This window comes from Lepisosteus platostomus, chromosome 2, assembly GCF_059453375.1.
Source record: "Lepisosteus platostomus isolate fLepPlt1 chromosome 2, fLepPlt1.hap1, whole genome shotgun sequence".
Taxonomy (NCBI): Eukaryota; Metazoa; Chordata; class Actinopteri; order Semionotiformes; family Lepisosteidae; genus Lepisosteus; species Lepisosteus platostomus.
In genome coordinates, this window is record NC_142612.1 from 48,591,500 (window position 1) to 48,603,908 (window position 12,409).

General features: G+C 37.7%; 1 protein-coding gene across 7 annotated transcripts in view; it reads right to left on the bottom strand.

Annotated features, from left to right (window-relative positions):
• The window catches only part of LOC148676410 (neural cell adhesion molecule 2-like), a 923,711-nt gene that overhangs the window by 308,372 nt on the left and 602,930 nt on the right, over nucleotides 1–12,409 (bottom strand). For 6 of the 7 annotated variants that reach the window (XM_088607777.1, XM_088607759.1, XM_088607769.1 and 3 more), the window contains exon 3: nucleotides 2,810–3,016. The exons of the other annotated variant lie outside the window; for it this stretch is intronic. In XM_088607777.1, the coding sequence (XP_088463903.1) occupies nucleotides 2,810–3,016 (207 nt within the window). The remainder of the gene's footprint in view (nucleotides 1–2,809; nucleotides 3,017–12,409) is intronic. 7 annotated transcript variants of the gene reach the window in all.

Genomic DNA, 12,409 nt, shown 5'->3' on the forward strand with positions numbered 1-12,409 from the left:
GGGGGTGAGGGAGTCGTCTCTATGACACTCTCCCTTATAAAATAAACATGAAACAAAAGAAAAACTAAAAATAAGATACAATCTTCAGACATTCACAACATAAACATATCTTAAAACATTTACATATATTTTTAAATTATTACTTTAAATATATACTTTAAGTAACTGAAACAGCCAGTTAATAAAATCGTTGCAATTTTGTTCTTGTTTGGAGGTGGGGTTGTTCTGACAACAATTGATTTAAAGACAATCTGTCAAAGTGCAATGAAATACAATATTACGCTGTGTAAATGTTCCGAGGTCAAATTCTTCCGCAACGGGGGTACCTTTAAAGTGAAGATTACGAAAAAAAGTTTATTATTAATTTGCTGGACATTATTATGCAGAAGACAAAGATAACGATTTACGTTGCATTGCCAGATTGTGAATCAAAAAAATATTTAATTAAACACGGGTTTGCGATTTAAATGGAAATGGGAGTGACGGGAACTCTTAATCTAAATAAAAATTAAATAAATAAAACAGGTTTCGATAGTTAATAACCACTTTTTATGTTTGTAACACGGGTGATTTTTCTTCCTCCTATTCAGCTTAGAAATCTGTGTATGCTGTAAGGTTTTTACTTCCTAATTAAACTTTTAAAATACATGTTTTGAATAGAAGCAACATACTGTATGCTGTTGTCTTCCTGGTATGTAGAACAGATCAGCAGGTCTTTTTTCCCCAATCAGAGGGGTGTCAGATGGTGTCAGCCATCACCATTCTGAAGCCGTACCTTTACTCTGGTATAGGGAGATCCCAGAATTCTGTTGCATAGTTTAAATCATTTTCATTTTAGGAAATTATGAAACGCTCGGTTAAAAGCAAGGGAGATTGTCTGTTATAGTGGACATAAAAACAAGAGTTTGCTGCAGCATTATTGGAAACCCAAATTTAACAAAAAGTCGCAGGCAATATATCCTAGAAGACACAGACCGGGAGAATGCCCAGAGCAAAAAAGAAAATGCAGACGAACTAGGGATTGGACAGTTTCCAAGTGCTTGTACAATCGATGGAAATGTTCAAATAAATGTGCAAAAGAAATAAACAAAACAATCATTTATTCCTTTATCATATTGGCTAGCTAATGTCCTCTCTTTGCTAGTTAGTGGCTGTGTTTCTGAGTTGCGTATCAACGAGTGACTACATTTTAAGGCGGAGGAACGTAAACAGCTTAATTTTCCTGTTAAATATATATATTTTTTTAAATTAAAATTCATTCTATACAGCAATCGCATATTTGGGGACCGTTTCATAAAACTTTGATGCTTAAAATGTTTAGGGAGAAATGGAAGACTGGTGTGTATTTTTTCTTTAAACTACCAAGACCAGCCATATACAGTACAGTTTACATACAGTATTATGTTTATGTTCCTAAATTAATATCGTTTATGACCTTCAGATGTGTTATGCTCCACTTCTTTTTATGCTGAGCTACTAAAATGTCCCTTTAGTTGTAAAATTCCATATAAATATTCAACACTAAGCGGTTTAAAATGTGCATAGTAAAGAGATTAAATGATTAAATCTTTTCACCACCGACCAATGCACCACAAGTACCCCTGTCAGTCATTTTGCCCAGCCAATCACTTACCACGGTACACTTCGGTGGCTTGTGGGTAGATGTGTGCGTTATGGGTTTGTACAGTGCATTTTGAATGGCTGCATCTGTATATTTGTTTCATGTTTTCATGGCTTTTTACTTTCTGACCTTCTTCCTTGTTGAAAGGCTACCCTTCTTTTGTTCATGCAAGTGTTTCAAAATACCATACTTAATTAAAACAGCTCTGCCATAGTACAGCTATTTCAGTGCTTTAAACTAGCTACATATTTTTTGGATTCTGACGCAAAAACTTGTTTTTACATCCCTATCGTCTGTTTTTAAGCAGTTGACTAAACCTCAGACTACTGCAGCGTTTTCATTTTATTTTGCTGTCACATACCGAGTTTCTAAGAAGATGAAGTGCTTGGATGCAGAGTAAAAATAGTTGGAATCAAAAACTTGGAATCAAAACAGCAAGACTCATATCAATGTGATTTTTGTTTTCACGATTGATCTCCAGCTTTTTTTTTAATCTCCAGACAGAGGAACATAGCTGGATCTCTTGAAAGAATCCAGAGAAGAAGAATAACAACATTAATCATTGCTCATTATTAAGTGAATTAATCATTTAGCATTTTAATTCACATGGTTCTGAAATTAAATATTTTTTAAGATTTGTTTTGCGTTAAGTAATTGAAATACATATATGTTTTTCCAAAGCACTTCCAAGTTTGTTTATCTTTGTTCAATTCTTAATTGAATGTTTAAAAATAAGCTTGAAAAGGGAAACAAAATCTTCAAAAGACATGAGATATATGATACATTTTTGAATTATAATAGATGTCTGAAGTGCAAAGATTATCCATCGAAAAACTTGCTGCAGATGGAGTAGAAAAAAATAATTATCCACATATTAGATGTAAGCATTGATCCTCCGCTATGGAAGATAAGTGTTTCAGTATCAGGATTGCTGATTATTTTCTAGTATGTTTTTTGTGCATGAGCTGAATCATTTTAACTATCTATTGGACGTCATGATAACTATTAATTGATGACACATAACCCCTTTAATTGATGGCACAGAATTCTTTGGGCACAGAACCCCTTCTTATGTGTGAAAGTGAGATGTGGAACTGGGTCTTATTGCAACATGATACCATGTGACCATTCAGAGATTAAACAGCCATCAACAGCTGAACAGAGTAATCTTTGACCATGTACACTTACGGTAGATTTCCAAGACCACAGTGGCTTCCTGTGTCTGGCCCCTGGCATCAGAAACTTGGCACCTGTATATGCCTGCATCCTCAATGTTGGCATTGTAGATGGTGAGTCGTGAACGAACCCTCTCTGTGTGCAGCACCACGCGTTGTGTGGACATGATTCGCTCCCCTTGGGGGTTGAACCACTCAATACTGACAGGCTCTCCAATGGCTGAAAAACATGTAGAACACACTAAGCAACTCAGACAACAGCAGTGTAGACACCTAATGCTTTCTAGATCAGAGCGGTGTCTAGCCACACACCCTAAAGTAACAAGCTGCCTAATATCTGTTGAAGTATGAGGAAAATAGATACTAGTCAAATTAGTTTGTGGGGTATAATTAAATATATACTGATGAAAAAAAGAAATGCAAAACCTCCACCACCACACTCTGGCCCTCCCGTCTGCATGGAATAGGCTGAAGGGTGACTTATCAGTGAACAGGACCTAATGCCACTGCTGATAAGTCCATCGCAGCCTCTGTCAGGCCCAAGCCAGTTGGTGTGATGTAAAGGAGGTGTGAACAGAGGGCCTCTGACAGATCGCCTTGCTCTAAGACCAGAAGCATGGAGCCTCACTGTCACTGATGCAGGCATTGTGTCTGCTGGCAGTTTCAGCAGCAGTACGGGTGGCAGATCTGAATTGATCTCTCAGATGGAACAATCTGATGTGTTGATCCAGCTCTGGTGTGGTTACTCGAGGTGTGGTCTCTGCAGCTGGGACACAGTGGAGTGGCTTACTCCTTAGTGTCTGGCAACACTGGCACATGACATGCCTGCTTGCAGCATGCCAATGGCCCTCTCCCTTGCTTCTGGTGACATTCGAGGCATTATGGAATGCACAGAAAAATGACTAAGTGTGGTCTTTCTCTTGCAGTGACCTAAGCTTTGAATTTAGGCCTTTTTAAAGGTGACTTGATCAGGCATTGTTCGACCTGGACTTCTTTGGGTAAAAGTGCATCTAAAAAGCTTTTGTGTAATTGGAAAGTTGCATTTCCTCACTGCACAATTGTATTGCTGGTCAGAGGGCTTAAAACAGATTGACAACTTTTTGTGAAAGTACATAAGCTATAACTGTAGTATTCTCATTCCAGAAAATGTTGCGTGTCTTTTTTCCATCATTATATATTATGACAGTATATCATCTGTCCCTATATAATGGGAATCTTAAATAATAAAATCCCTAATCATACACCACACAATTATCTCTACATGAAAGTATAAATAAATCCATTAAAGCCTGCTTAAGATGATATTAATTAATCAGGAGAACCATGAAGACAAACACTTGTGAAATTTGACCCAGTTTCATATATTCATCAGTGCAATAATATGTAAGGAAACAAACATTGAGGTTGTGCACATTTTTAAATTACATTTGCTATGCAGGCAGTTTTTTTTTATGAACAGCAGCAAAATCATCTTCGGTTCCACTGTCTAAAGATTTTTTTTTTCTATCGGCTAAGTTTAACTTCATCTCTTTCAGAAAAGAAAGGACATACTTTTCTACATTTATTACAAGTAGATATGGGTGTCTTATCACATTAGAGTGACTCTCTCTTCTTTTATAGTGACAAGGTTAATCCTTTCTCATCTCTAAGGTATGGTCCCCAAGGCATCTTATGCGAATGTCAGTTTCCTCAAATACATTACCTGTAGTTATATTTATATTCCATACTGATTGCTTCTCATTCTTTTTGCTTGCACATAATACTTTTTGTTATCATGAGATATCTACCAGCAGCAGTCAGGTGCTATGTCTTGTTGCATCCCATAAAGAAGTCCAATGGGTTAAACAATTTACATTTCCAAAACACATATGTTTATTGCAATTCAGAACAACCTTTATTATGCAGACTAAGGTGGTAAAAAATAGAGAAATTAGTAATTCAGGTCACTCCTGATACTAGACAAAAAAAGATTATTAATCATACAGTGTACTGTACATCTAGCCACATTTTCCAAAGGGTCTAAGCCTCATGCATGGAATAAATTGTGAAAGGAGAAAAAACAATAATTTTCTTTACTATATATACATTGTACACAGTATATAAAGCTTACAATTAACACTTTTCAAGTTTATGGTGTGTTTTAAGAGCATGCAATCGCTAAGAGATATGGTGATAAATATAAATTTGCTGACGGAGGTAGAACTTTACAAACTGACTTGTACAGATGCAGCCATTCAAAACAAGCAGGGTATGCTGCAGTATAAGATCAGAGTAGGCGTGGTGCATCAAAACGCATCATTTCGCAATTTACCATATGCAAATTAGATTATGTTAATAGTATCCGGAATCACCTTGTAAAATCACCAGGAGGAGCTAATAAAGCTTAACCTCTCCTGTACAGCATTTAGATAGATGGATAAGACTTTATTGATCCTGAAGGGAAATTGATGTGTTACAGCAGTCCAGCCCAAGACAAGCAAAAAAAAAAACAGACATCAGAATAGACGAAAAATTAGAATACGTACAGTAATACAAAATAAATATTAAATAAAATAAATAAATAAAAAGCTCAGATCAAAGATCAAGCACAGATCAAACAGCAATATCTCACACACTGGGACTGATCTGTGTGTGAATCTGACAGTGTGAATTGTGGTGCTTTAGCAACCACAGCCTGCTTCACTATGTCGTTTTTAAGCCATATTTTTTACCACGCTTGAATATTCTTCTGTCCATATCCTTGGAAGGGAAACACAGAAAGCCTTCAAACCAAATGCATTTTAAAGACCACGACTTCACAGCCTCCACATAAAACTATCAGTGAGCGAATTCTCTTTTTTAAAACCTCCGGTTTTTTATCAATGCGCAATTACGCACTAACTGGAACCCAGGGGGACAGTTGTGTACACACGTTCACAACACGAGAAATACTGCTCAATACAACTTCGTGCGAAAAACCCATATATAACCATAGGAAGCAGAACAGCGCAGCCTGATACGGCCGAAATGTTGTGTTGTCTTTCTTCTCTTTCAGCATGGAATAAACCTATTACTTGTTCCTTTGCAGCCTACGCATGCTGTACGCAGCTACCCACCTTTATTAAACCTATTTCACTCAGTAGTTTAAGTGTAAAGTGCTATGAGGAAAAAAAAAGTATCCGCGGGAGCACATCAGCAATAGAAAGCAACCGGTTTGACATGTACAGTAAAATGTGTTTCTGGAGTGTCGAGTATATATCCAACAGTGTGAGCTCATTTGCAAGGCTATTAAGGTTGATTGAGTTACTGTAACAGTCCGGCTGTGGTGAGTTTCTACTGTCCCCTGACTGTCTTTCATTGGAAGACAATGCACCTATTCTACTCGTACATGAAAATATAATATAAATACACCAAGGGATTGGGCTGAGTTCACATTACAAAAAATCTGTGAGTCTGCACTACAGTGGCCATAGTATGGAGACAAAGACTTTATACGGGAAGAGACATGGTGCTTCAGCTGCCTGTGTGCGTTAAACAGGAGAGTGTGGCGTTACTTATTGTCAATGAAAAAGTGTGTGTGTGTGTCTCTCTGTACTCAGCTGTACTGAAAAATAAAGCACCGTTTTTCATTCAACGAGTGCCTGAGTCCTATATTATAATGACACAATATTATAAATGCCCTTAGGCTGGGCAATCAATTTTTTTAATTTAAAAAAAGAAATAAAAAGTGAGATGTAATGATGTGTTCCTGCTTAACTTAGAAATTGCATGATATAAAAACAGGTTTCGATAGTTAATAACCACTTTTTGTGCATGAAAAAGGGGTGATTTTTCTTCCTCATCATCAGATCTTTCTTGGAAAAATGTCTTTTATGTCTTGCTTTAACAAAATATATTTACTAATCCTTTCGCCTGGAAATCTACCTGAATGCCCAACTATCTGAGAAGCCCTCCGTGAAACCAAAAGAATCACAACTGAATGAGTTTTGACAATAAGAGAGAGAAGAGAGAAATAATAAGAGAGTCCCCATTAGTCCCATTTTAAATTAAAACATAAATGCGTGTTTAATTAAATGCCTTTATTAATTCACAATCTGACAATGCAACGTAAATCGTTATCTTTGTCTTCTAAGTATCTTAATCATCTTTCAGCATAGCTTTCTCTCCATTTAGATTTATTTTTCATACCATCGCTAAACAAAGCAGCAGCGTATTGTGGTTAGTCTTGGGATCAAACATGGAAAGATTAGATTGTAATCGTTTTTATTTTTAAAATAAATTTTTAGAAAACTGTAATCTATACTAAAAAGCTGTATTTATTTAATACCACTTGATAGTTATATTAATAGAGATAAGAATTCAAGTTGATACTGTTTAGACTTTTAATCATTTTAAACTGTATTACAGCATCTTACACATCAAACATGAAAAAATCGGTATATTTTATAAAAGCAAGATTGCTCAGTTGGACAGTATAAAGCGAGGATGTTTTTAATGTTTGTAATCGTTATTCTTGCAAGTACAAACACAACATTAACTGGAATGCTACAGAACCCTAAACAGACAATACACACTAGCCGAATATACAGTAGCTGTGTCAGTCTTCTGTGTAAAAAAATCACGGACATCATGATTTGAACTTCATTGGGTGCTGTTTTTAAAAAGCTGTTGAGTAAAGAATATGAAATTTCATGTGTATGCTCTGTTTCACTTTGTTTCTTTCTCACCCATTTCGATTCGGGCACAGAAGGGTTAAAAAGAAAGTCAGACAGGCAGAGGGAAGGGTGAGTTGTGAAACTGTTACCTGTCCTGGATAAAGCATTTAGAAAATAGGTGGATTTACACCTGTGAAAAGCGTTTCAATTTTAATGCGATACGGAAGGATGTTTTCTTTTGATAAGGGACAGCTCCCAAATGGGGATGCACTTAGCTAAGCCTGGCTATCATGATCAATGGTCATCCATTGGCGCCTATCTGTCTAGGGAGTGCCAGATGGACATCTGGACTGCATTCCTAAGTGTCAGGAGTAAGTGACTCATATCTCACCTTGATCAACCAATTAGGGACTGGTAGGGCCGAGTAACCCACGTGGGACTCTGATGCCCATGGAACTTTCAGCCAATCAACGAGCTGAAGTTCCTCCAGGTAAAAACAGGCAACACAGAGGGTCGTGGAGACCATTCTGTGGACTTTTCTAAAGGGAATTCAAAGGAGAATTCCAGGGCAGGACGGCCCAGGAGCAGAAGGCTCCCAAGGGCAGGACATTCTCGCAGCACGCCTCCTGACCATCCTGAGACTCAGCCCGGACAACCACGGAACGGCCAGTGTGTCCGAGTGCCAGAAATTTCCTTTGTTCTAAGAGTCTAGAACGGAGGCTGCCAGAGAGTATCCAGAGGATCCACCCGAGGTTAGCACCAGTAGCAGGCCTCGTGAACAGGTCGGAACTGTGGACAGCTGAATCACTATTCAGAACTAGAGCTTCATCAGGAATGAACTGGTCCTCTTCCTGACTTGCTGGGACCCACAGTCATCTTTTCTCCTGTGCGCAAACTTTGCTAGTTAAAGCCAACACTAACTAGCCGGTCAGTGAGCATCTGCAGCGCACCGTCGCAAACTGCACAGCACAGCCTGGCACGCAGCCAGAGAGCGCGGATTGGACAGCAACAAGCCTGTAACTGTTTCTTTGTGCCCGCAGGAGATCTGAATCCCCAGAGATTGGATGAGTATTCAACTTCAATGCATTACAGCTCGAGAATTCAATTGTTATCCCAACCAGTTGATATCAATTTAATTCCTAAGAGTTATGTACTTGTTTTGAGTATCTAATGTAGAAGTTATAACCAAGTTCATTTATGAAACGGTCTTAATGAATGATATACTGAACGTATGTCCTCTTGATATGTGTAACACTTTGTAACTGAGTGAATATATATCTTTTGTATTCTGATAACCCTCTCGATAAGATCTGTTAGGTTTATATGCATATTCTATGTATTAATAAATGTATCCTCGTGTATTAGTACCTGTGTGTGTGCGTTGTTTGAGTTATATCGCATGGTTGGATTCTAAGGCCATCAAAAGAATCATTTTGTGATTTACTGCTACAATTAATAATTGTCCCAGTAAATGCCCAAACCCTACAGAACTGGTGCCTTCAGAGAGCACACTACAGAGACATTGAGTATCATCTCTTTTTACACTTGGAAGAACATTCCAATGTTAATGCGACACTGAAGATATTATTAATAACCTTTTAAATCTGAAGGGAGATTTAAAGGGGTCCACACAGCACATGTCCCTGTTAGCTATTCAGAGGGAACGGCACCACGCAGATGAGCAGGCACACCCTCTAATATCAGGCGTATGCGTTAAATATATTTAGATCATTGAATTAATATCATTATTGATTTCTTTTGCCTCACAAAATTGTCCAATAATACTCTTCTTGTGTCTAATTTTTAGTTAAGCACGATTTGAGCTACAGACCATAAAAAAAACAGGATTCACTTTTTTCACATATTGATGATAATGATATCAGTAGCAGTTTGAAACTATTCGTTGTTATTAATAAATGACTTAGATTCGAACATGTTGTGATATTTAGAAATATCAAAAAGTCAATAGAGTGTCCATAACGTTGCTGTTTACTATTGCTATTTTAGTTTTTCAAAGAAATGTTTATTTGTTAAATGAAAACTCGTGGCGATAGCTGGATTTGAACACCCTATCTCTTGCTTATTAGTCAGACACTTAAGCCATCATGCCACTGACGCAGTCATAGCAATAGAAAGTCTTATACTACTGTTTGTGCTATAGTACATGCATATAATTATATCGTTACTAATTTCTTTAGATACGTGATTCCATATTATGTTCCCTATTAATCAAATTCTAAAAGTATGCTTTTGTTTACTCCAATATTGAGCGTATTCGCAGAAAAGCTTAAAACTATAACTTTTCTCACAAAGTACTGTATATAAACGTACAATAACATGGTCAGAAGGAGCATGTAAAAATGTTTCCCAAATAACCACATGTAAGACTTTGATGCTTAAAATGTTTAGGGAGAAATGGAATACTGGTGTGTATTTTTTCTTTAAACTACCAACACCAGCAATATACAGTTTACATAATATGTTTATGTTCCTAAATTAATATTGATTATGACCTTCAGATGCATTATGCTCCTATTCTTTTTATGCTCAGCTACTAAAATTTCCCTTTAGTTATAAAATTCCATATAAATATTCAATACTAAGAGGATTAAATTGTGCACAGTAAAGATATTAAATGATTAAATCTTTTCACTACCAACCAATGCACCACGAGTGCCCCTGTCGGTCATTTTGCCAGCATATCAGTACCACGGCATGGCGCGGTGGCTCGCGCGTAGTTGCATGCAGTACAGGTTAGTACCACGAACTTTGAATTGCTGCATCTGTAAGTCACAAATTACATAGCCCCTCTCTACTACAAATTTATATCACATATGTTTGGGTGGTGAGGGTGGAACAAGATATCTGTATTACCAAAAAATACAAACATGATGGTGTGAAATATGACCTTGAGAATGTATTTTTTTAATTCCCTTGCCAATCAATTTTTCATTTTAGTTGGACATTTTAGTTACTCTGCAAGTAAGTCTTTGTGAACAAGCATTGTCAGTACTGAAGTATGCAAGGGATTATTTATAAGAAAGAATATACTGTATGTCATCTAAATAAGCATATGTCATCTAAATGTATGTCACCTAAATAAACACTTCTCATCTTCCTGACGGAATAAGAAAATATGATGTCATACAGATAAGCATCATATTTGTTGTATTACATAGTGTGAAATTGTGGAATCGCACTAGTTAATTGTGGCATTCAACTTATTATGGAACAAGTAATTCCATGCTGAAAAGAGAAGAAAGAAAACAAAACGTTTTGGCCGTGGAGCCTTCTTCAGGTGTGAGAAAGATGGGGCAGTAAGCAAAGATAAGGTAGCATAGGAGAACTCCTTTGCAGCCTACGCATGCTGACGCAGCTACTCACCTGAACTACTTCAACTTATTATTCCATGTTTGTTTCTAAAATGCATTTAAAACTTATCAAATTATCAAATAATTTTATTTTATATGTTTTATATGTTTCAATCCTAAGATTTAAAATCCAAAATACAATTAAATCTATTTAATTAAAGACAGCAGTTTATTACCACAGGGACTGTGACTGTCTAGCTGAAGTTTGTCTTCACTGACTGTCTCCACTGCTCCATATGTGATTTCAGGACATTGGCCCTGTAAATGGGAGTTAGCTTTTGGTATATTACAAAAGCAATGATATCAAAAATAGAAGTGTCATAAATGTTTTGAACATTAGATATATTAAGCTTCTCTAAATGTGTATTTTGCTCCATTTCTAGTTATAGTAATTTATTCTATTTTTGTCATTTTAATTTTCTTATAATTATATTAGTAGTTCAATATTCTCATATGTTACTTGTGAAGCATCACAAGTAACATATTACCCTTTGTAAACAGCTAATACATTATGTACACAAAGATTTAGTATCCTAAAACAAGAAACATATCCCCCCTTCTGAACTGTTCTTTCAGAACAGAAAATATAAATACAGTATACCACTGAATTAGATTTCAGGACTGTAACGAAAGCGTTTTTTTCCGGACCCTGTGCGGACGACATGATCCAGGGAAAAGTGAAGAAAACACGGGGGAAAAAGTCATGCAGGATACGGGAATGAAAACGGGGGCGTGTCCATGGAGTGCTGGTGGCCGGGGAAGGTGTAGCCAAGGCAAACAATACGGGGATGAGTCAAAAGCGGAATCCAAAGACAGAGCAAAAGTCCAAAGCCAGGCGATCCATCTGGGAATAAAGATTAAAAACCAGAGCCGGGTCGGGACCAGCAGGGTGTAGCGGCGAGGCTTAATAATAAGAAAGAATTAAGTGTTCTGGGCTTTCCCAAATGAGGCCCCATTTCTCTGTTCATCCCTGTGGTGCAGCCACAGAGAAACCATGCAGGCTGATTTAAGGTTCCTTTGATAAAAGACAGCTCCCAAAGGGGGATGCACTTAGCTAAGCCTGGCTATCATGATCAATGGTCATCCATTGGTGCCTATCTGTCTAGGGAGTGCCAGATGGACATCTGGACTGCATTCCTAAGTGTCAGGAGTAAGTGACTCATATCTCACCTTGATCAACCAATCAGGGACTGGTAGGGCCGAGTAACCCACCTGGGACTCTGATGCCCATGGAACTTTCAGCCAATCAATGAGCTGAAGTTCCTCCAGGTAAAAACAGGCAACACAGAGAGCCTGAAAGATTCGAAAGATTCAGTAAGATTCAGAAGGGATTCAGGAGAATTCTGTGGACTTTTCTAAAGGGAATTCAAAGGAGAATTCCAGGCCAGGACGGCCCAGGAGCAGAAGGCTCCCAAGGGCAGGACATTCTCGCAGCGCGCCTCCTGACCATCCTGAGACTCAGCCCGGACAACCACGGAATGGCCAGTGTGTCCGAGTGCCAGAACTTTCCTTTGTTCTAAGAGTCTAGAGCGGAGGTTGCCAGAGAGTAACCAGAGGATCCACCCAAGGTTAGCACCAGCAGCAGGCCTCGTGAACAGGTCGGAACTG